The sequence below is a fragment of the Pimephales promelas genome, chromosome 14 (genome assembly GCF_988280905.1).
Source record: "Pimephales promelas chromosome 14, fPimPro1.hap1.1, whole genome shotgun sequence".
Taxonomy (NCBI): domain Eukaryota; kingdom Metazoa; phylum Chordata; class Actinopteri; order Cypriniformes; family Leuciscidae; genus Pimephales; species Pimephales promelas.
Genome location: NC_142782.1, coordinates 24,685,185 through 24,706,989, shown reverse-complemented (window position 1 = coordinate 24,706,989; position 21,805 = coordinate 24,685,185). Strand labels below are relative to the sequence as shown.

The window sequence follows — 21,805 nt, the reverse complement described above, 5'->3', positions numbered from 1 at the left end:
GCTTTGAATATCATTTAGTGCTCCCAGCTTTGTAGCTGTAAAAGCAACAATGGACATGGAAACAAGAACGTTCAAACTTGAACAAACAAGTATATTCTTTGACAAAGACTGTTTTAGTAACTCAGTAGCCTATGTATTTTGGTGTAATATTTGTGAATTTGATCATGAAGCCGTGCACTTGCCGCGAGACTCCGCCCACACGCTGTTCTGATTGGCCCATCTCGCATATCGCGTCGCGTCTAGTGAGAGCAGACAAATTGTTTGTCGCTGGAATCTTAATCGCATTGCTGGCTAGGACACGGTGTAAGGGGATATAATATATATTGTTTATGTTTATACAATATAAAACCAATTACGTCTATGGAGGTCCTTACAAGTAGCCTCATGTGTGTGTGCGTGCGTGAGCGTGTTTTACAGTAGGGGGCAGCAGCGCTCAAGCATTTGGACAGCGCAACCTTGCGACAGAAACAGAGGTAAAGCGCACTACAAATGGGACAATATGGCGATGTCCTCGGGCATGGTACTCTTTTGCCGTTTGTCTGCATCTTTGGGGACTGCTCTCCGTCACGGCCGTGGGAAAACCCTCACAGCTCGGAGATGGTATATTACTCCCAGTGCAGGCAACAGTGAGTAAATGCATTGCTTTCCACATACCTCAGTGTGGAGTCCAGTCAAACCCTAGGTCATACTGGTCATACTAATTACACGTGAAACATTTCCTTTTTTATTTATTTTTTAAAAATTGTATTAATTATCAACAGTGGAATGCATTACAAAATATAGATATCAGTTCTGTTGCATAAACTGTAAAAGAAAAAAGAAAAAAAAAACGTAGGCAGTAGTCACGTGTCTCAGCGGAGATTCCAGTAGATTGGCACGAGCTAATTATTAATGTTATAGTAATGCGATATTTACGCGGGTCATTGTGTGCAAATGTCCGATATTATGTCCTTGTTACTTCAATGTGATGCGGCCACGTCCATCATTATCACCGTGATCTCGTTAATCTGGCAGCGAGAACATTCTGGTCTGTCACATCAGAAGGCTACTTGAAAAAGTCACCGTTTTTCTTTTATCCTTTATCCTTTCCCAGTTATGCAGTTACCACGATACCTGAAATATAACATGTAATTGCTACTACTAGCTAATTTTGGCTGGGATTATTAATTAATGTGTGTTATCTACTTCATTACAACTTTCAGAATATTTTCCATTCAATTCACATTTATTTGTATAGAGCTTTTCACCACACGCATCATTTCAAAACAACTATACAGAAAATGCATGAGTCCTCATTACAGAATGTAACTGTTATCTGTTAATTTATATGTATATATGTTATTTGTTGCCACTGTTAATGGCAACCCTTACAAAAATTACTATGATAGCTTAGAGGCGTAAACAAAAATCAAAAACAGTGCACCAGTCTAAAATGGTTTGCTGATCATAGATAGTTTCTTCCAGTCTGATTATCTGAACATTGGACCACTGAGAGACCAGACCAGTTATTTTTTGTTGTTGTTGTAGTACATATTTTTAGCAGTTATTTTATGCTAAATAATTATCATTTAACAAGGTAATTTACAAGGCACTCCACTGTACTCCAAGAATACCATGGAATTACAGTGGTATCAGTATAAAAACTCAATTTAAACCGTATTTTATTATTGCACAAAACACTGGCTAACTCGCATTATATTAGTCTGTATACACTGTATGTGTACATATATAATTTTAAAATATATATTAAAGATTATTTATGTCTCTATAGATTTGCAATTTAAGCTTGATGAGCGGACAGCCCACAGCAGCCTGGACCTTTTTAAAAAGGACACAGGTGTGATCTATCGAATGGTAGGTATGGACCCCTCCCTCGTGCAGGATACCCCTCTCCGGTTCCGGGACTGGGCTGTGGTTCTCGCTGACACCCACATTGATTCTGGACAGCACTACTGGGAGATCACGGTTAAAAGGTCCCACGAATTCCGTGTGGGAGTGGCCGAAGTATTGACGTCACGTGACGAATGTGTGGGCACGAATTCTAGTTCCTGGGTGTTTGCATTTGTCCAGAGAAAGTGGTTTGCCATGACCAGCGGTAAGCAGGTCCCAGTGCCATTGGTGGGGAAACCTGACCGGATCGGGCTCTTGCTAGACTACCAGGCGGGACGGTTCAGTCTGGTGGACACCCAGAAATCCGAAGTGGTGTATACGATAAAAACACAGTTCCGCTCGCCCATCTGTCCTGCCTTTGCACTCTGGGATGGGGAGTTACTCTCACACTCTGGACTGGAGATTCCACCAGGGCTTCAGTGACTCTTCATTATTCACACATTGATGTTACATGCCTCTTAATAGATCGAGAAGAGGAAGTAGGGGCCTTATGAATAGACATTCAGTGGGAACACAGCTGTTTTTTTTACTGCCATTAAAGATTTGTCCGTTCAGCTGGTGACAATATCCCCAAACTCTACTGTTTTGTGATATAATGCTAATGAATTTATTAATCTGCTGTACATACACATGAACACTCGATATCCTAATTTTGTGTCTGTGCTTTAGTACAGTGTTGTACGTTTTTTCAATAAAGACACCCTTCACTTGTGTTATTTTACACTTTATTGTGTCATATTATCTGATTCTGTCCATGTCACACTTTTCACTTTAATTCGAAAAAAACAAACAAAAAAACTCTTCTATAACTATCTGAACTTATGTATTCAGCAATAAAGTTTGTCTATGTACCAAGTTTTAAATACCATTTCTTTCTTGTGTGCAAAGTCCACAGGGGATGCAGTTAAAGCTTTTGTGCACTACATTAAAACAACATTAAATACCTTAAGTTACAAAAATGTCTATTAACAAACATACACAATTCCAACATCTTAAGGATAATACAAATATACAAATACCTGCTCAAAATGTTTAGCCAAAAATTAATAACTTAAAATGACAAAGAAACTAGGCTACAGTTCACATTATGAAGGGTGCTGGCTAACCTCCTAACTCAAGGCAATATAATGTAATGAAATTTCCAGTATGGTTATTTTATAAATAAACTATTTTTTAATGTGCATGTTTGTCTTAATAGACAGCCTGCTAAATTTACACTAACCTTGTACTTAGTAACAGGGCCAGAGACACAAAAATCTTCTTAAGAAGTTAAAATAAGATGAATTCAAAGTTCAGAAGCATTTTTGGAAAAGTTCAAGCTAGTGTTTTGTTTAAATGCAAGTTATTTGAAACAATTCAAATTCATTAAACCTTGTATCTTCAGGGTTTTAAGTTGGAGCTTATCCTAACTAAGAAGTTATTTATGAGTATTTTTAAGAATATGAATTCAGTTTTGTCTTAAGAATGCTATTATCTTTTTTTTAATTGTTCTCAAGTATTTTTGGAATACAAAATATTCATAACTTTTAAAGTCAGAAACCTGGAGGAAAATAGTCAGAGAATTTTAATCTTAAGAATGTTTTGTGAATCGGGCCCCTGGCCTAGTTCCAAAGGCTTCCTTTGAGTTAAAGTCGGCATGAAATCAAAATTGACAAATCTTCTTTTTATTTCTAATATTGTAGTGTTTATTATAAAGAATTTATCTGTGCACTTCATTAGTTTTTAAAAATTAATTTACCCTTATAATCTTTAATCAAATACATAACCCTGCCCTCCCCCATCGAAACGACCTCTCTTCTATTTCGGTAACGTGGAATGGCGAAAGGGTGCGGCCAGAGCCGATGAAGGTGCGGCTATCGGTGCACCGTCTCTCAGAGAATCGCATTCAAATCTGCCTCCATTTTGTTTGCAACGCCCAACCAACAACGATCCAATCAAATCCCGAAGGACGAAATAAAGCCCTGCCCTACATTTTATTCTAATTTCAGAAGCCGTTTCACTCGGATATCCGTCACGACAAGGAAAAAAATGACAATCTCAACTTCCGTTTCACGCCGACTTTACGGCTTTTACATAAAAATGATTCTGCAAGGATAAACTAGGAAGCCTCAGCATTTCTAAATTGGTCCAAGAATAAACCAAACTGTCTTTGAGGAGCCGTATCAGAAATTACCAGGAAGTACCTGGTAGTTTCATAATCCCACAGTAGACTGAATGGAGCTCTGAGAAACTACAGTAATGACTATCTTAAACCATCAGTAGAAGCTAGTCGAGGTCTACATACAGCGAAGCTTTGGTTTGAAGCACTATCTCTGTAACATCTACCTACACCTGCTCTGCGGTTTGGCATTTCCCATGGTAGTTCTCACTCAAACTAAACCATTCAGCGTCTCCATGCTCTTCAGTTCCTCTGCGTCAATGGTGGAATCGGGAAACGTGTCAGCGCTGAGATCCTCAGGCATTAGTGTGTGTGTGTATATTTTCTGGTACTCCTGTAGTACCTTGACCACTGCATCGTGCCCAAACTGCATAGCATCATCGAGAGGTGTGTTTCCCCATCTGAAGAACAGATTAGCATGCATTTTAAATCAATGAAACAAAACAGACCTAAAAAAGTGCAGATTTGGTCTTGTCTTGGGCAAGTTTCATGTCATTGTCAAGTTTCTGTGTCTTTTCAGATTCGGATCCCTTACAGGAGGTGAGTTTGCCTTACCTATCCTTTGCATTGGGGTTGACTTTGCAGGTATCTGTTAAAAACTTGACCGCATCTAAATGCCCTGAAATCAGAGTTTTAGGAACCTATATTAATAAATGCATTATTAATGTTTTTCATTTACACCGAATTCAGATTTCACAATTCAAACTTTAGGATTCACTGATTTGGACGGTAAAAAAATAAATCGAAAAGCTGAAGTTGATTTTATTTAATAACTTGGTGCTCATTTCTTATTATTATCAATGTTGAAAACAGTTGTGCTGCCTTATATTTTCGCGATTCATATTTTTCAGGATTCATTGATGAATTAGAACAGCAGTTTTTAAAGTCACTTGTGATCAATTTAATGAATCCTTGCTGACTAAAAGTATATTTGTCAAAAAATCTTACTGACCCTAAACTTTTTAATGCTAGTGGAGATACATAAAACACATTTTTCAGCCTGTTACCTTCTGCTGAGGACACATGTAGGGCGGTACGGTTGTCGTAGTCAGTCAATTCCATATTGACAGCAGAGAGAGCAATTCTGAAACAAATTATATCATTGTTCTTCATAAATCATGACCATTCACATAAAAATGTTGGGATATTTTTAAAAAGAAAGACATTTTTACCTCCTGAGAGCTGAAACATCACCACTGTAAGCAGCAAACATCAGATCCACCACAGACTTGTTCTGAAATTTATTAAATATAATCAGTGTTTACAACTATTAACTATTTGTTTTGATAGCACAGTGTGAATGAAATGGCAAATTTGGTCTGTGGTCTCACCCTCTCGTGGCCTGTCTGTCTGCGAGGGTCTAACTTCTTCGCAAAGTGTCTCAGATTGTCATAATTATGGAAGTTAAACAGTGAGACTAGCTCCTAAAAGAGAAACAAGTTAATGGTCTCAGAGAAAAATAAACATATAGAAAGAAAGACAAAAGCAGAGATCATGAAAATGTACCTGGCAGAAGTGGATGCCTCGGATGCTATTGCCGACACGGTCAAGAGGCGGAGACCAGCACATTACCCCCATAATATTAGGAACTACGAGCAGCACAGCACCAGACACCCCAGATTTAGCAGGCAAACCCACCTGAGGAAGAGACACACACAGGGCCGGTTTACCCATTTACACGTCACTGTTTTTCAATGTAAACACACATTGTGCATGGGTCTCACATCTTTTTGCAGCATGGTCCTATCTAATAACAGTGATTTTATTTGAGTAATAGCTGAGGTTTAAAGTAAATAACTGAAATAGTTTCATCTAGCTGTAAAGTCCATTATGTCTGTGTACTTTATCACACTGAGGAATTCTGCAAGCAATCATTTGGCTGTGAGTGTGTGACTCACATGAAAGGCAAACTGGCCAGAAAAGTCGTACATGCCGCACGAGTGCATGAGACTGAGAGTGTTTCGGACGGCCTCGGCACTGAGCACACGCTCGCCTGTGATTGGACAGATCCCTCCATTAGCTAATGTGGCTGCCATGACGCTGCCGGACTCACATGTCACCTCAATAGAGCACAGCTGGAAATGAAAGAAAGCCATAAAAACATAAAAGAGAAACATTTTGTGTTTACTATGAGCAATAATAGCAAGTTCTACTTTTAAACACAATTGGTATGTGTTAGAATGACAAGTTATTTACCTGAAAGTAGAAGTCAAGGGCTGCCATCATGTCAACTCCACTGGGAAAACACTACAGGAAAAAGAGCAGAGAAGCAGGTGAGAAAGGCAGACAAATCCCATCATTAGGCTTATAAAAAAGACAATAACCAAAGAAAACGCTTACTTTTTTTTCTTTGAGATAATAGCCAATTGCATAATTCCTGTAACCTGTCTCTTTCTCTGACTGGAAACTATAAAAAAGCAAGAACATTTTATCATTCACCAATAAACCAGTACAAATTATATAACAACTGTAGGTTCACCTCTGTTAGAGTGATTTGATACTAATAAAAGAGTCGTATTAAAAACTCACGTGGCATTACTGAACCCAACATATTCTCTGCCAGACATTTTCTTCAGATAATCCATCATCTGACCGTCAAACAGAAATCAATTTTTATTTTAAGTGAGATCAAATAAAAAAAACCTGGGATATTTCAGATGGTGGAGATGTTGCAGTGTACTCACAAAGTCAAACTTCTCTGCCTTGTTGGAACCAGGCTGTAATATAGACAAAATATATAGAAAGTAAATTAATAAAATAAGTAAGATCATGGTAGGAAAAGAAAAGGCTACTGTCAACTGTCTGGTTACCAAAATTCTTTAAAATACATTATTTTGTGTTCAACAGAAGAAAGAAACGTATAAATGTTTGGAACAACTTGAGCGTGAGTAAGTTTTAATTTTGATTTAATACTGATTTAAAGTGTCCTTAAATGTGTTAATAATGTGTCATTAATCAGCACTCTCACACTTACTTCAGTGGTCTTTTATTTCATTAATATTATTATACCTGCAAATGCAGTTTTTTTAAAAGTATGCTTTTAAGATTTGAAGGATACTACAAGTGCACATTCAATAGAATTAAGCACACTTTTTTTCACAAGTGTAGTAAAGCCAATAATACTCATACTAAAAGCGGTATTAGAAGGCTAACCTGGAAGGCTAATTCGCACAAAAGGCAAATTCACTAATTTTATTTATGAATAATATTACTCGACAGGACTTTCAAATATTGTTCAACAATATAAATTACATAGTTATACCTTGAATGTGAATTTTTAAACCATTGTGTGATTTAAAACGCTGCTAACAAGTTGCCTCTAAAGGACTACACAAGTTTTGTGATTCATCAAGCCAATAAACTTACATCCTTGTGATATGTTTAGTCTACAGTATATATAATGGCTTTTTTTTACTCATAAATACATTTCAAAAAGCCATTCGAAATTTCTGAGGGCTAACCCATGGCTAATGCTAATTATCTTCAAGACACAATACACAGACAGTCAGAAATATCCAAAAGGAAAGAGTCAGATGTGGCACAACATTTACCATTCACAATGTCCACTTATTATTTACATTTAATCAAATGGGGTACAAATCAATTGTATAAATAACATTAGTTTCTGTGTCACCAGCAAAAGAAATAGCTAACAGTGGTTCCAGGGACAGTTTGTTTTGGAATTGATCTCCAAGACCCTCTGCAAACAGTAATACAGTGCTGTATTTAGACACTTGGTGGCAGTGTGCACAGATGTGCAGCAAAGAAAATGTGGTATGATATGAGATCACAATGGTCTCATCCTTGAAAAATCCATAAACAGCATATATATGCAAGTATATCTTAGAATACATCTCATTTAATTTTTTTGTGTGTGCAAATTTAGTCATGATCTGTCATGTTTTCCATTGCACAGGGGCAGTGAACATAAAATGATATGACAGAACATAAAGCCCAATGACTGAATATGAGCCAGTCCCTAACAGGAAGTGGTACCCATATTTAGTTTCATTAAGGTGACCAGTTCTACGAGGGAGTCCAAAAGGTCAGTGTAATGCGATCACAGCTGTTAGATGTCTACATCTTAAAAAATACTCCTGCGTGTCTGTGCTCCAAGAGATTGTGCAACATATTTAAGAGCATAGGTCAAATTAGAAACTTATACTACAAGTAAGGAGTCCCTTAATTATACATCCAGTTAGGTTTTTTTTTAGATCAGTTAAACCACTGAAACCTTTAACTCTTTCATAGCAGCCCTTTTAAACACACCGAAAGGCGTATTTTTCAGCACATTATCTGATTGGCTGTTTAGACACACCTCCTGACCACTAGCAGCCCTTATTATGTGATTCCTCATCGGACCACCCACTACCACCATACACACAAACACACACCTTGTCAGCTGTTTAAAATCAGGTCAAAAGGAAAGGACAGAAACATAATTTTGTCTCAATAAAAGCACTTTGCCTGTCACAGTTATCATTTCTGATATCAATAACACGCACCACAGCAATGCTGCTTAATTTAAAGTAACTCTTCAAGTTTACGGTTAAAGAGCGTCCCTGTAAAGGCTGTGACAAAAAAGTAAAATAAACGGACAAATTAATGTGTTATGGTTGTAGGAATTTCATTTTAAGTTTGTACTTGTGGTATTTTTATGATGAATATATATCAACAGTGCATTAAAAAATGTACAAAAATAGCCTCTTACCTTTATGAGAGAGCTGATTACAATGGCTCCTGCATTCACCATGGGATTATGAGGTTTATCTGGGAAAAAGAAAAAGTTTACAAATGATCAAATTTTAATGTCAAAGGAGCATCATGTTGACTGGGGATGATTCAGTAAAGCTCCAGTAAAGATTGCAGATGCGATGTTCCTCAGAGGTGAGGAAATCCATTGATAAGGTTTATACTGAAAGAACGTCTGATAACTGTTTTAACTGTTCCTCTTGTTCCCAAACTTCATGATGCAATAGAACACAATCAGCCTGTGAAATCACTAATTTAGAGTCATGCCATTGATTTTGAACCTCTGGAGTTTCATCCAGAGAAAATTAAAGAAAATACAAGTATACTGACACTGTTTCACTTTAAATGTCCAAATACTATATGAGATCAATTTATGTGTCCATATCTTTAAATGAAACCAACAGAAAGAGAAATAAGACAGATTGTGATGGTTTCTCACCCTCTTCATCTAAAAAGAGTTTGTTGAACTTGAGGCCACTGGGTTCTTTCCCCACATATTTGTGCACATGCTCAGTGCCAGCCTCATGCACGGCCAGCGCATACTCCAGAGGCTTCACACATGACTGCAGACAAAATGGCACATTCGTGTCCCCTACAGCATGCCTGTGTAAAGAGGAAGAGATCAAATGAAAGATACAGTGAGAGAGGGAAAAGAAAAAAACTGAATTGCTATTATTCAAGATCCAGAATTAACCAGAAAGCATGTGATGTGAGTGAAATTTGGATTTGCCAGGTGGCCAAGCAGTTTATTATGAGATTAATAAAGTTCTTGGTCATCGTAACACATTAAAGGAGTAGTTCACTTTTATAAAAACTTTTGTTGATAATTTTTTTGTCATTCTTTCTTCAGTCGAAAAGAAATTAAGGTTTTTGATGAAAACATTCCAGGATTTTTCTCCATAAAATGCACTTTACTGGTAACCAAACTTTTCAAGGTCCAAAAGACAGTTTCAGTGCAAACTGTTCAAAGGGCTTTAAAGATTCCAGACAACGAATAAGGGTCTTATCAAGCGAAACGATCGCTCATTTAAATATAACAACAAAGTTGAAGTTTTATAAGCTCAAATGCTCGCCTTGCTCTGTTCTGTGTCTCTTCTGTTCGAACTCGTTCATCAAAATGAACAAATCTTTTTCCGAGTCATTTGGCTCATTCAATAAACGAAATGAACGAATTGACTTGGAAAAAGATTTGTTCATTTTGATGAACGTGTTCGAACAGGAGAGAGACACAGAACAGAGCAAGGCGAGCATTTGAGCTTATAAAACTTCAACTTTGTTATCTTAGATTTATCTTAAACCTTTATCTTCAACTTTGAAACTTAAACGATTGTTTCGCTTGATAAGACCCTTACTCCTCATCTGGAATCGTTTAAAGCCCTTTGAACAGTCTTTTGGACCTTGAACAGTTTGGTTACCAGTAAAGTGTTTTATATGGAGAAAAATCCTGGAATGTTTTCATCAAAAACCTTAATTTCTTTTCGACTGAAGAAAGAATGACATGGATATCTTGGATGACATTGGGGTGAGTAAACTATCAACAAAAGTTTTTTTTAATGTGAACTACTCCTTTAAATCGAATCGAATCGAGAATGATAATATGATGAGTTTGAGAAGTGATGTCAATGATTCAAAGATCAAAATTGTTGACAAAATAAGTCAAAATTTTATTGTTTTTAAGACAGAAACAAAACATTTAAATAATTGCATAATGTTTTACAAATATTTATAATAAGAAAATTATTGTACACTTATTTTGAAATACAATACCATTCAAAAGGTAATGGTTGATTTTGAAAGAACGTTTTTGAAAGTAAAAAAAAATACAAAAAATACACATTTAAAAAACAGTAAAAACAGTAACATCGTTAAATATTACTACAAGTTAAAGTAACGGCTCTATTTAAAAATGTAATTTATTACCCCAGCAGCCATTACTCCAGTCCTTCAGAAATCCTTCTGATATGCAGATTTGGTGCTTTCTTATTATCAATACTGACATATTATTACATATTAATATTATTTTAATTTAGTTAATTTTATTTTAGGACTGAATATAATATGAAGGAATATAAAAGTCAAAGGAAAAGTGACTTTTGATCAATTTAATGCATTCTTGCTGAATAAAAGCATTTAAAAAAAATCCTCCCCACCCTCTTAGCCTATCAAACTTTGAATGTAGAGTATTTCTGGTCAGAAAAAATGGTCAATTGTACATTGTTTGAACAGACGCTGCAAAAAGTTACTTTCATCAAACAGATATGACTAAAGAAAGTTTAAAAATAGTATATTTTACCTCTGACCATCCACTGTGCACAGAGAAACTCCCCAGAGGTGTGGACTGAACTTAGCCAACTGAGGGATGTAGTTTGCTACCTGAGAAAACACGCACATGGACAAATATAGCGATTAGAAGTAAATAAATGTGTTTTTAAAAGACAAGGTGATTAGAAACAGCGATAAAGAAAATCAATGTCTTACTTTCCCTCCTTGCTGAGCCTGTACGTTATAATACAAATGGTTTATGAGGGAAGTAAAGGCCTCAAAGTCTGGAATGATGAACTTCCTTTGGAAGGCTTGAGTCAGGAGGACTATGTTACTGCCAACACATCTAGAAACAGAAACACACATGCCAATGTCACACAACTGTGATGTAATGGCCACCTGTTATCAGTAATGTGCTAAGAGAGTTGTACATGACTGTAAAGGATATTTGATCCATATTTATTAACACTGACGGAATCGGTTCAAAAGAAACATAAGCTGTGCCTCAGAGGACTAACAAACACGTTATCACTGCTTAACATAGCTTAGCTCCACACACGCTCCAGCAGGACGCATATACACACACAATACATACAAATGCAACAGGTGGAGTGTTGTATTTATCTCTGTTGGGGAGCAGAAAGTCAGGTGAGGTGAGGCATTTGTATGTGAAGATATGTGTTCATGTGGGCATGATGAATCGACTGCTTATATTACCAGCCTTCCAAGAACATATCATTTACCCGTAAGGGCCATGAGTCACAACAGCTGTAGGCGGTAGACTGTAAGTGATGATAAATCCCTAAAAACACATATGAACACATATTCTCTCACTCTTTGCACTGCTCCTACTCACTTTCTGAACAGTTCTTGGTCCATCATTGTCATTCCAACAGAATCTTGGACAGCTTGATGGATCTGTTGCATGCAGTCTCTCAAACGGGGGTCAGAGGTCATCAAGCCTGTGCTTCTGAGTGCCTAAGAAATACAAGAAAATGTATTTTAATACTGGAATAATTAATTGTCAAAACAAAGTTGAGGGAAAAATTATTGCTTGAAAATTTTAGCACAAATTTATGTGATAACCTACAGTACCAGTTCAGGAGCATAAACTAAGTTATATAGAGACATTTAATGTCAACTTGAAACAGTGTTCACAACTCACTTGATTTACACCACTGTTATTTAGCAGGTTCTGTATGAAATTAAACTGACAACAAAAGTGACAGAAAAGACATGTATAATGTTACAAAGATTTTAATTAAAATAAATTCTGTTCACCGAAGAATCAAAGAAAATATATCAGGTTTTCAAGAAAAAACTTGAGCAGCAAATCAGCATATTAGAATGCATATTACTGCAGTAATGGCTGTGGAAAATTCAGCTTCACCCTCAAAGGAATAAACTAAATTTGAATGAATATTAAAATAAAAACAGTTATTTTATATAGTAATAATATTTGGGTAGGGATGCATCATGGGATGACCTTCAAAAACAAACAAAAAAATTATGGCAGCACTTTATTTTACAGTCAAGTCAAGTCACCTTCATTTATTTAGTGCTTTTAACAATATAGACTGTTTCAAAGCAGCTTTACAGTGATAATAGGATATTAAAGTAACATGGATTGTTTTGGCTTTACAGCAGCTCTAGAATAAAGTTATTGTCCAGCTAAAGTTAGTTTTGATTGATTCACTTCCATTGTAAAGATAGTAATCCACCGTTCCAATAGTAATAACTTGGCACTAACCTGAACCTACCCCTAAACCTAACCTTAGCCCATGTAGTTCCCTTATATTACCCAGTACTTTCTTAAGTAAAATTTAAGTACATGTAAGTGCAGGTACTGTAAAATAAAGTGCAACCAAAATTCTTACCAAGCCTAAACTTTTGATCGGTAGTGTATTTGCAAGTGAAACAGGAAACTATGAGAAGAAAGTGGGGGTGATTTGATCCATTAGGAATGTAATGGATCGTAAAAAGTGGTCTCTGGGCTATATAACAGGTGTCAGAAAAAGAAAGTCTTTCAAAGCCGTAACATAATAATACGAAGGCAAGTTTTTTGGAACATGTATGAATTGTTTACAATAAGCACAGGAACATACATTAAGACAATAAATAGATACAAATACTATAATATAAAGGTCCTATGGTACTGTGCAACAGTGTTTACAAGTCAAAAATGAAAGAGTTCACCATCAGTCATTTGGTAGGAACATTTGATCTGCAGGCAATAGTATATAGGATCTGAGTTGTTAGATTGCAGCCGGTGGAGATGACCATCATATATAGACAAAACAACCCCATGCATATAAATTATAGCAGACACTTTAATAGCTATCTATTTCTGGGTGGCATGTGCACTGAAGCACAAACACACACGCTCAAAAGAAGGTGCAGCACTGTGCCTGGAAATTGAATGTGTTACCTTGGTATAAACAGTCCATAATTTTATGTATTCCTCCCTGTAGTATAAAACTCAAACATCCAAATATGGATCCACATTTGCTTGGGAATAGAGAGGCTTTAATGTAGCCCAGACACCTGGCACAAACATGACGTCTAAATATAGTACTATTATGTAATACTAAAGTTTTATGATTACAACCTATGTAAGAATGAAATTGTCTTATTTTAATCATGCAAAAGAAAATAGAGAGCATGAGTGTACATAATGTTTATAGCATGCATTTTATTCCATTTGGTTTGACAGATAGCCACAGCATGCTGACTAAGTCACACACACACACACGCATAATGTCATCAACACTGTGACTCTAGAGCAACTCACTGTCAGGAAACGTGCCACTGAGAGTTTCTCTTTTCCCTGGGTAATTGTGTAGAACAACAAGTCCTCCAACCCAGCAACCCCCTTCTTACTGCTCAAAACATAAGCCAAATTAGAAAACATATTTTGCCAAAATACAATGCATAATACATTTTTTTTCATAAAGATAAACACCAAATTCTTAAACGCACGTTATGTTTTCTACGCCTCTCCGAGGATTTACCTGTACGTGGCGGGGTCCGACTCTGCGATCACGTGCTGATGGCGCGGATGCTGGCCCGGTGATGCGCTCACGTGCAACAGCCGAGCAGGCGAGTGTCTTCTTTCCAAACTTCCCGCAACTCTCTTCCATTTTCCATCATTCCTTATGAGCAAAACACCAGCTCTAGACGCCAGTAAGGTTTTAACACCATGCATAATCTATCCAGAAATGCTTTACCTCAAAACCAACAACCTATAACAGCTGTAAAATAGTCTGAATAAACAACGCGTGTCTCGTATGCTTTTGTATCCCGTGCTTTCTATTGGATTCCAAGTGCCTGATCGTCCCACGAGGCAAGGTAGTGACTTCTGTTGACAAATTTGGCCGGTAACCGAGGGATCATACGCAGGTGAGGAGGACACGCCTCCTGGCGGCTGTGGCGGTGGGGCAAAAGAAAGAGATAGATCATTGGTGGATGCTAGAACACATGTAGATGACTCAATAGCAGAACTGTACTAAGAAGAGCAAACTTACTTAGCATGGACATTTTTTTCACTTAATCAGAAGGCACAAAGTCATGAAATAAATAAATATTAAATAGAAATAAATATTAACCCATTGAATCCCACCGATATTATTTGTGGCCCAAGTTTACTTATGAGCTTGAAGGGTAGGTTATATAAAGAGGTTGCTATATTAAGGATCTATAAAGGTCTTATTCACATAAATCATATGATCACAGTACATGTGACCAGTTACATGTGACCAGTGGCAAAACATTTTGAATTAATAACTGATTGATTCACATTCAGTTACCATTCGGTTATTAAAATTGTAGAAATAAATGTATTATGAGATTACATTGTTATTTAAAATAAACACATGCACACACACACATACACGTCTGGTTTACTATATTTGTGGGGACTCCATAGACGACATGGTTGGTTTTGGTCATGAGGTTTTTGGATACAAATGTTTCCCCAAAATATATTTAAGTACACAGACATTGCAATCTATAATAATGGTTTTCTATTTGAATATAGATTAAAATGCTATTCTTTTAACTTTTACTCATCAATGAATATACTTTTTATGTATATACTTTTTTATATACCCTGATATGACATTTACGACGTAAGATGTAAGAAAATAGGTCTTCTGGGGCCTATATACCATGAAGCCGGTTTAGGTGGCTGGCCAGCTGTGTTTCAGTTTAGTTTGTGCCAACCCTGGGTTTTAGGTACCATGAAAGTGGTTTGGCTTTTAGCAGTGTTCATCGCCATAGTAACACACTCCACGGCTATTCGGCTAACCTGATCCGTGGCAGGTTATGTTCCAGGTAAGAGGTTGCAAACCGAACTTGGACCAATCAGCTGTGAGCAAAGTGACACATGTATGACGTGATAAAGTCACTCCACAGCAAATTATTTTAAAAGACAAAATCATGGCTTTTAGTAAATAAATTTGTATGATTTAGAAATTATTTCTGTAATTACTATACCCTAAAATGATCTCACATGTACAATTTCAGTTCATCAATTATTATTACGCAGATTTTAAATGAGTACGTATATAAAGGTAATATAAATACGCTTTAGAATCAATAAATGAAGCTATAAAATGACATGTGAGCTTAAATGTTAAATTCTCTCTATACCTTTATCAACTATAAACTAACTTCACAACTTAGAGCAGCGAGACTTTCTTTAAGTTGTCCTCTTTCATAGACAGCTATTTTCTTCTTGCTGTGTAAATTAGTTTAAATTCTTAATATTTTAATACTTTTATTTAATAAGTGAATTGTGCTACTTCTCTCACGAGAAATTAATTTCAATGAGTTTTGGAGTTTCACTCTTTCTCAGCGTGTGGTTGGCTGTTCGCTACTGATGTCACACCTAAACTCCTAAACTCAGGATCAAAGCCTGAGTTAACAGAGAAAGTTGATGATCATCATCATGGTACCAACAAAGCTTGGTTGGATTGGTTTGGTTTTGTCAACTCAAAACTAATCCTGCAACCCTGAGTTTGTTCAACTACCATCATGGTACAGGCCCCAGATCTAGATAATACGGTCTACGCTCTATGTCTACCTGACTATATACTATCTATCTTTGTCTATCTTTGTGAAACCGGCCCCTGGTCAAGTATTCTTTCGTGTAATCACTGGTGGTAAACGTTATGTTTTGAGTTTCATGCATATGCCTTTGTTTTATTTTTGATCATGTTTGGGGAATAGGCCTAAACTGCACTTGGGTTCTTCAATTTGCTGTTACGTAGAAAATACAGAAACTTAAAAAATCAAGCTCTAGCTAGAATTTCTGGTCAGAAAGAAAATTATTTTTTAAAGGTTTGTATTGTCCAGTAATTTTCCTGTCACCTCACAATTTTGTAATGTTGATGCGTTTTATTTTTACTTAATTAAACATTTCATGACTTATGTAAAATTCTTGTAAAACATTGCTGGGTTGAAAAAGTTTCCATCATCGTCATAGTAGCAGGTCCCCCATGCCCGACAGTCGGTTGTGTAATAGTGGACATTCCAGGTTATTTTCATGTCATGAAGGCCCTGATCATACACTACTGACATTCTAGACCTTCTCAGACGTCATTTCAGAGACTTGGTTCAGCATGGCTCAGCCTCATGGTCAACCTTAGATTTGGTTCAAAGGTTATCTAGTTGACTCATTTGCTCTGGTCAGATCGGACAGGGCGTCAGACAGAATTCAGTTGACTCAACTTTTTGTACACATTTGAGTCGCAACAATTTTATGAGCTCATAAAGCCTGTAAAGTCACGATGTATCCAACAGATCAGAGAACTGAATCAGCTTTGCACTTTTGTGGCTCCCCCTGGTGGACTTTGGTGTAACTACGCAGTTCAAGTCCAGCTCTGATGTCAGTGAATCTTTTCCGTAGAAAACAGTTTAGTGTTTATAATGTTTGTGAATTTGCACTTTTGAATGTATTTATATTTGTTGAATTGCTCATAACGTACATATATGATCTGACTAGACTAAAACGTGGATTCAGTGGCAGCCGGCAGTAGCCTACCCACTTTTCTTTCCCCCATCCAGCCAGGAGCGCTGTTAATATCCCATTTTGCCTGTAGGGGGCAGACCGCACCAACTCACCTTTATAAACGGATACAGAGAATCAGTCGACTCCAACACACCAACCTCACCTTCCCACAGCCAAATGCCAGATCAGACATTATCCTTTCAGTTACACTTGGGGGTTTATTTACAGTCTCAATTTGTTCAGTTTGTGGAAAAGCATAAAAATAAGTGAAGGGTGTTCTTTTTTAAGTTCTACATTCACTGAATTGCCTGTGAACTCTGTTTGAATGCATTCCACAGGCTGTGTGGGCCATTGTACTGTTGTCTTTGGGGACCGGTCACACACATACTCACACTAAAAAAAATGACGTTTTTCTTTTTACCCTTGCAATTTGACATTCTCCCTATAGTCTTTTCCTCTGACCAGCTCCACTGCAGCTGGTAGATTTTGAAGCGATGGCACCTTTTAACCAGAGCCTGGAGTAAAATTACACCCACTTATCATTAGATCAAACACCCCTTCCCCTCGTATTATATCCTTTCGTGTTGGCACACACACATCCAAACGCACACGCACACAACCCTAACCCATGCCCTACTGATGACCATGCGTCTCTTGGTGGAGAATGTTTTTCATTCCTTCACTGTGTCCATGAATGCAGGCTTTGTCTACCTGCTCCATCTTAAACCCCCCTCTCTCCCCTCCATCTTCCTCCTTTCCCAACTTTCTCTGATCTATGTACTGGCCATAACTGCCATGTGTAATTCGTGAAACTCAAACGCATTTTGCTCAAAGTAAATGAAGAAATTAGGATGGCAATAATTCCAACACACATTCTGACTGCAACCATCATTTATTCATTAAGCCCTCATTATTGATTATCAGTTGATTCTGTAACACATATTTTGCAACCAAAAATATGTAAAGTATGTACGATACACTACCATTCAAAAGTTTGGAGTCAGTAAGGTTTTTTAAATATATTTGAAGTGTTTGATGCTCACCAAGTCTGCATTTACTTGATTAACATTATTACCATTTGTAGGAACTTTAATATATTTTACATATTTGAGATTGGATGTAATGTGATCAGAAACCCATTACAAGTAATCAGATTACTTTTCCCAAGTAACTAAAGTAACATTACTTTTAAATTCACAGCTATATGTATTTATATTTATATATATATATGAAGACTTATATATGCAAAAGCCTCTAAGTCCTTATAATGTTTGTTTTTAATTTTAACATTTTATCAGGCTCCTGTATAGGTTTCTGTCCAAGTACTGGAATTTCTGAATGGGCTGAGGCTGGGATTTTGTGAGTTTGAAGTGAAAGTATTTGATGAACATATACTATGTGTGGAGAGTATTCACTCAATACTATCTAATTTTTCTCAAGGTGGCTTTTAGAGGATTTTCTATCGGAGGTCTTCATATATATATATAAGACTTTTATCAAAGTCTGTTTGTGTATATAATTATACTGATTTATATTGCACATATAGATTCTTCTTTTGTGTTTATTTTATTTTATTTAAAAATGTATTTATTTTATTTTATTTATTGGACCTGGCTTTGATTGTTGTTCTTTCTGTGCAGTCTTCTTCTTCACTTTATGATGCTGGTGTTGTATAAGAATAGGTATCCACATTCTACCTGGATTCTTAGAGACTGCAATGTCCGCAAACAGGGCCAGTTTCTCAGGCCAGTTCACAGGACTTTCACCCTCGAATTTGTACCAGGGAGCTGCTAAGAATGCAGAATTCTGTGGTGAACTGTTTGTTTTGTTTAAGTAATCATTGTGTGTGTTTGTGTGTGTGTGTGTGTGTGTGTGTGTGTGTGGGTGTGTGTGGGTGTGTTCATAGATCCAGCATTGGTAAACACTATTGGTTCCACTAAAAGTAAACTACATGAAGCATTGGTTTTGTACAGAGCTATATGATATAAAATCCCACCTGAGTCAATATTACAAAAGCCTCAATAATTTAGTGCAAGATTTTCAAACATTTTGATGTGAAAGATCCCCTTATGACCAAATCCTGAAATTTTCTGTGGACCCCTTATAGTTCCTCTGGAGGACCCTGGACCGCCATTTAAAAAACCAAGAGTTTTGATTAAATCAAATAGTAAAAGCTGGATCAGAGATGAAACGCATTAAGTTTTGGATAAAGTCAAAAAGGGAGCTGTTAAACCCAGACAGTGGTGTCCTGGATAAATTAAGCTCATTTGTGGCCTAAATCACTCTATCAACAGGGACTCTTCATTCAGAAAATCCCAGGACACCAGCCTCTCTGTTTGCCATAGCTTATCTCAGAAGTTATGAGAATAAATAGAAAGCTTTATTAGACCAAACAAAGACAGAACGAATCCTTCCCCCACTTCAGGCCCCATATGTGGACTGTAATATCAAACAGAACAGTTCGGTTTCCCACGGTTGTGACCGGCTGATTAAACTAAAGGCCTGTTCATGCCAAGAAAGATAACTACTAAAATGCTATATATGCTAAAATGACCATAATGCTAATATGAAAACTACATTAGCATCCACACCAAAGCATGATAATGTTTTGTTTATCTTTCCATCCATCCTTTAGTTTAAATGCTTAAGCTCTTGATAGTGTGAACGTGCCTTGAAAGGTGAAATATCACAGAAAAGGTTTTCATTTTAATGAACTGTCATGCAAATACTTTGTCCGGCATTTTAATTATGGTTTAGTCTCAAGTGACACAAATGTTCACTCATGTGAGGCCGTTGGGCATCTTATTTTGGCACATGGATCAGAATATTTTGTAAAGTGAATGTTTCAGGGTCTTGTATGCCATGTAGTTGATTTTATTGAGTTTAATTCTGCTTCCCTTTTAGCGTTCAATGAATGGACGAAAAGCTCCACATTTGGAAGAAAAGCCTGGCGGGTGCTTAATCTCCGGGCACGGATCGGCCTTCTGACGCCTTATGCCAATCACAGTTAGTGTTCTGCTGCCGACACTGGGTTTCCTGCCAATGGTCAGGCCCCACATCATCTTATCCACAGCAACCCAGCCACCCTACACACCCCTGGAGCCTCGCCGTGTTGCTGCCACCGCTCCTCTCCTCATCCCTCTACCTTTCCGCACCCTCCCTCCATCCACACCCGCGGCTCTCTTCTCCCCCACTGCCCGGTGCTCTCTCACATTCCTCAGGTCTGCACACAGAGCCGCATTGTGTGTGTGTCTTAAAGAGCACACAGTCAGGGCTCATTTCGGACTCACACACATCGAACAGGGTGTGTGCACAGTCGCACCGATGAGTATACACACACATACACATATCCCTTCATAAAACTAATAGACACGCATTCATGTGTGCACACGACCACAAACACACACTGATTTTCATATGTGCACACTGTATACACACTCATCTACATACACAGGATGTCTCACACCGAGGCTGAGATTCCAGTATCCTTATTCCTGTTTTACTCTTTCATGCTTGGCTTTTTGCAGTTTGATCTTTTAATCCCTCGAGCATTGCAATATTTCTCCTCTCCTCTGTTCCCACAGTGGGATAAATGATATGGTTTCATTGTGACTGAATTGAGGAACAGTCACATAAAGGAACTAAACTGGGGAAGACACAACATAAATACATCTCTGATGGAGAATTCTTGCTAGTTTTAGCAAAAAAACAAGTCCACCTTTAAAAGCATGTCACTTTACAGTTATTATGCTCAAAAGATCAGTATTTATTCAACAGATGCGAAGAATTTGAGAGAGAAATTATTTATGTGGTGTTATTTTAGTATCATATTATTATGTTATTTATTCATATTTTAAAATTATCTTTTAATTTTAGATTTGCGGTGTTATTTTTTATTTGTTACTTTGTGCTTTTGTAATTTTTGTTGGTTCTTTTTTTTTTACAGTTTTATTTTTTTGTAATTTTAGTATTTCAACATATTCATTTCTTATAAAACTTATTTATTTCAGTTATTTGCCATGGTACATTTCTAATTTTCATTTAAATGTCTATGTTTTTTCTAGCTTTCTTTCAGTTCTTTCAGCGTAGATTTAGTCAAGTTGTGCCAAGTTTTAAAGGTTACTTGATTATTAGTTGATAAAGTTGAAACCAGTTTAAGTTAGAATTGTGAATTTAGAACATTTTTTTTTTTCCTTTTTGTTGTTGTTTCAAAGCTGTGATTTGCAGTGATTTGTGTGGAAATCCACAATCAGCATGGGTTGTTTTAACCCAATTTTGGGTCAAATATGGACAAACCCAGCCATTTGGTTACATTTTTAAATTACATTTTTAACCTAATGTTTGAGTTTGTCCATATTTGACCCAAAATTGGGTTAAAACAACCCTGAAATTTTAGAGTGTTAGAATGTTGATCCAGACAGTTGACAGTAGTTGATTTCTAAAGTATTTTTTTTCCAACTATGGAAAATTGCTATATGTTCATTCACTTCAATGGCCACCGTCAACTGTCTGAATACCAACATTCTTTAAAATAACTTAGTTTGTGTTCAACAGAAGAAAGAAACTCAAGTTTGGAATAACTTGAGGGTGAGCAAATGATGCCAAAATTGTCATTTTTGGGTGAACTATCCCTTTAATAACATCTTGCAAGTATATGGAAGTAATAGGCCTATTGAAAATCCAATCTCTATATCTGCTGCATCTGGAATGAACACCCATGGTACTTGCAGTTT

General features: G+C 36.8%; 2 protein-coding genes across 2 annotated transcripts; one reads left to right on the top strand and one right to left on the bottom strand.

Annotated features, from left to right (window-relative positions):
- Positions 1-309: 309 nt before the first annotated feature.
- On the top strand, positions 310-2,602 carry spryd4 (SPRY domain containing 4). Its single transcript, XM_039677971.2, has 2 exons — positions 310-626; positions 1,772-2,602. The coding sequence occupies exons 1-2, from the start codon at positions 500-502 to the stop codon at positions 2,311-2,313; spliced, it is 669 nt and encodes a 222-aa protein (XP_039533905.2). The 5' UTR covers positions 310-499; the 3' UTR covers positions 2,314-2,602.
- Positions 2,599-14,443, bottom strand: gls2a (glutaminase 2a (liver, mitochondrial)). Its single transcript, XM_039677948.2, has 18 exons — positions 14,074-14,443; positions 13,854-13,941; positions 11,919-12,040; positions 11,279-11,408; positions 11,094-11,173; positions 9,240-9,403; positions 8,760-8,818; positions 6,733-6,765; positions 6,578-6,636; positions 6,389-6,455; positions 6,245-6,295; positions 5,947-6,123; positions 5,555-5,686; positions 5,380-5,472; positions 5,221-5,282; positions 5,056-5,132; positions 4,604-4,667; positions 2,599-4,449 (listed from the first exon to the last, which is right to left on the bottom strand). The coding sequence occupies exons 1-18, from the start codon at positions 14,265-14,267 to the stop codon at positions 4,260-4,262; spliced, it is 1,842 nt and encodes a 613-aa protein (XP_039533882.2). The 5' UTR covers positions 14,268-14,443; the 3' UTR covers positions 2,599-4,259.
- Positions 14,444-21,805: the final 7,362 nt, after the last annotated feature.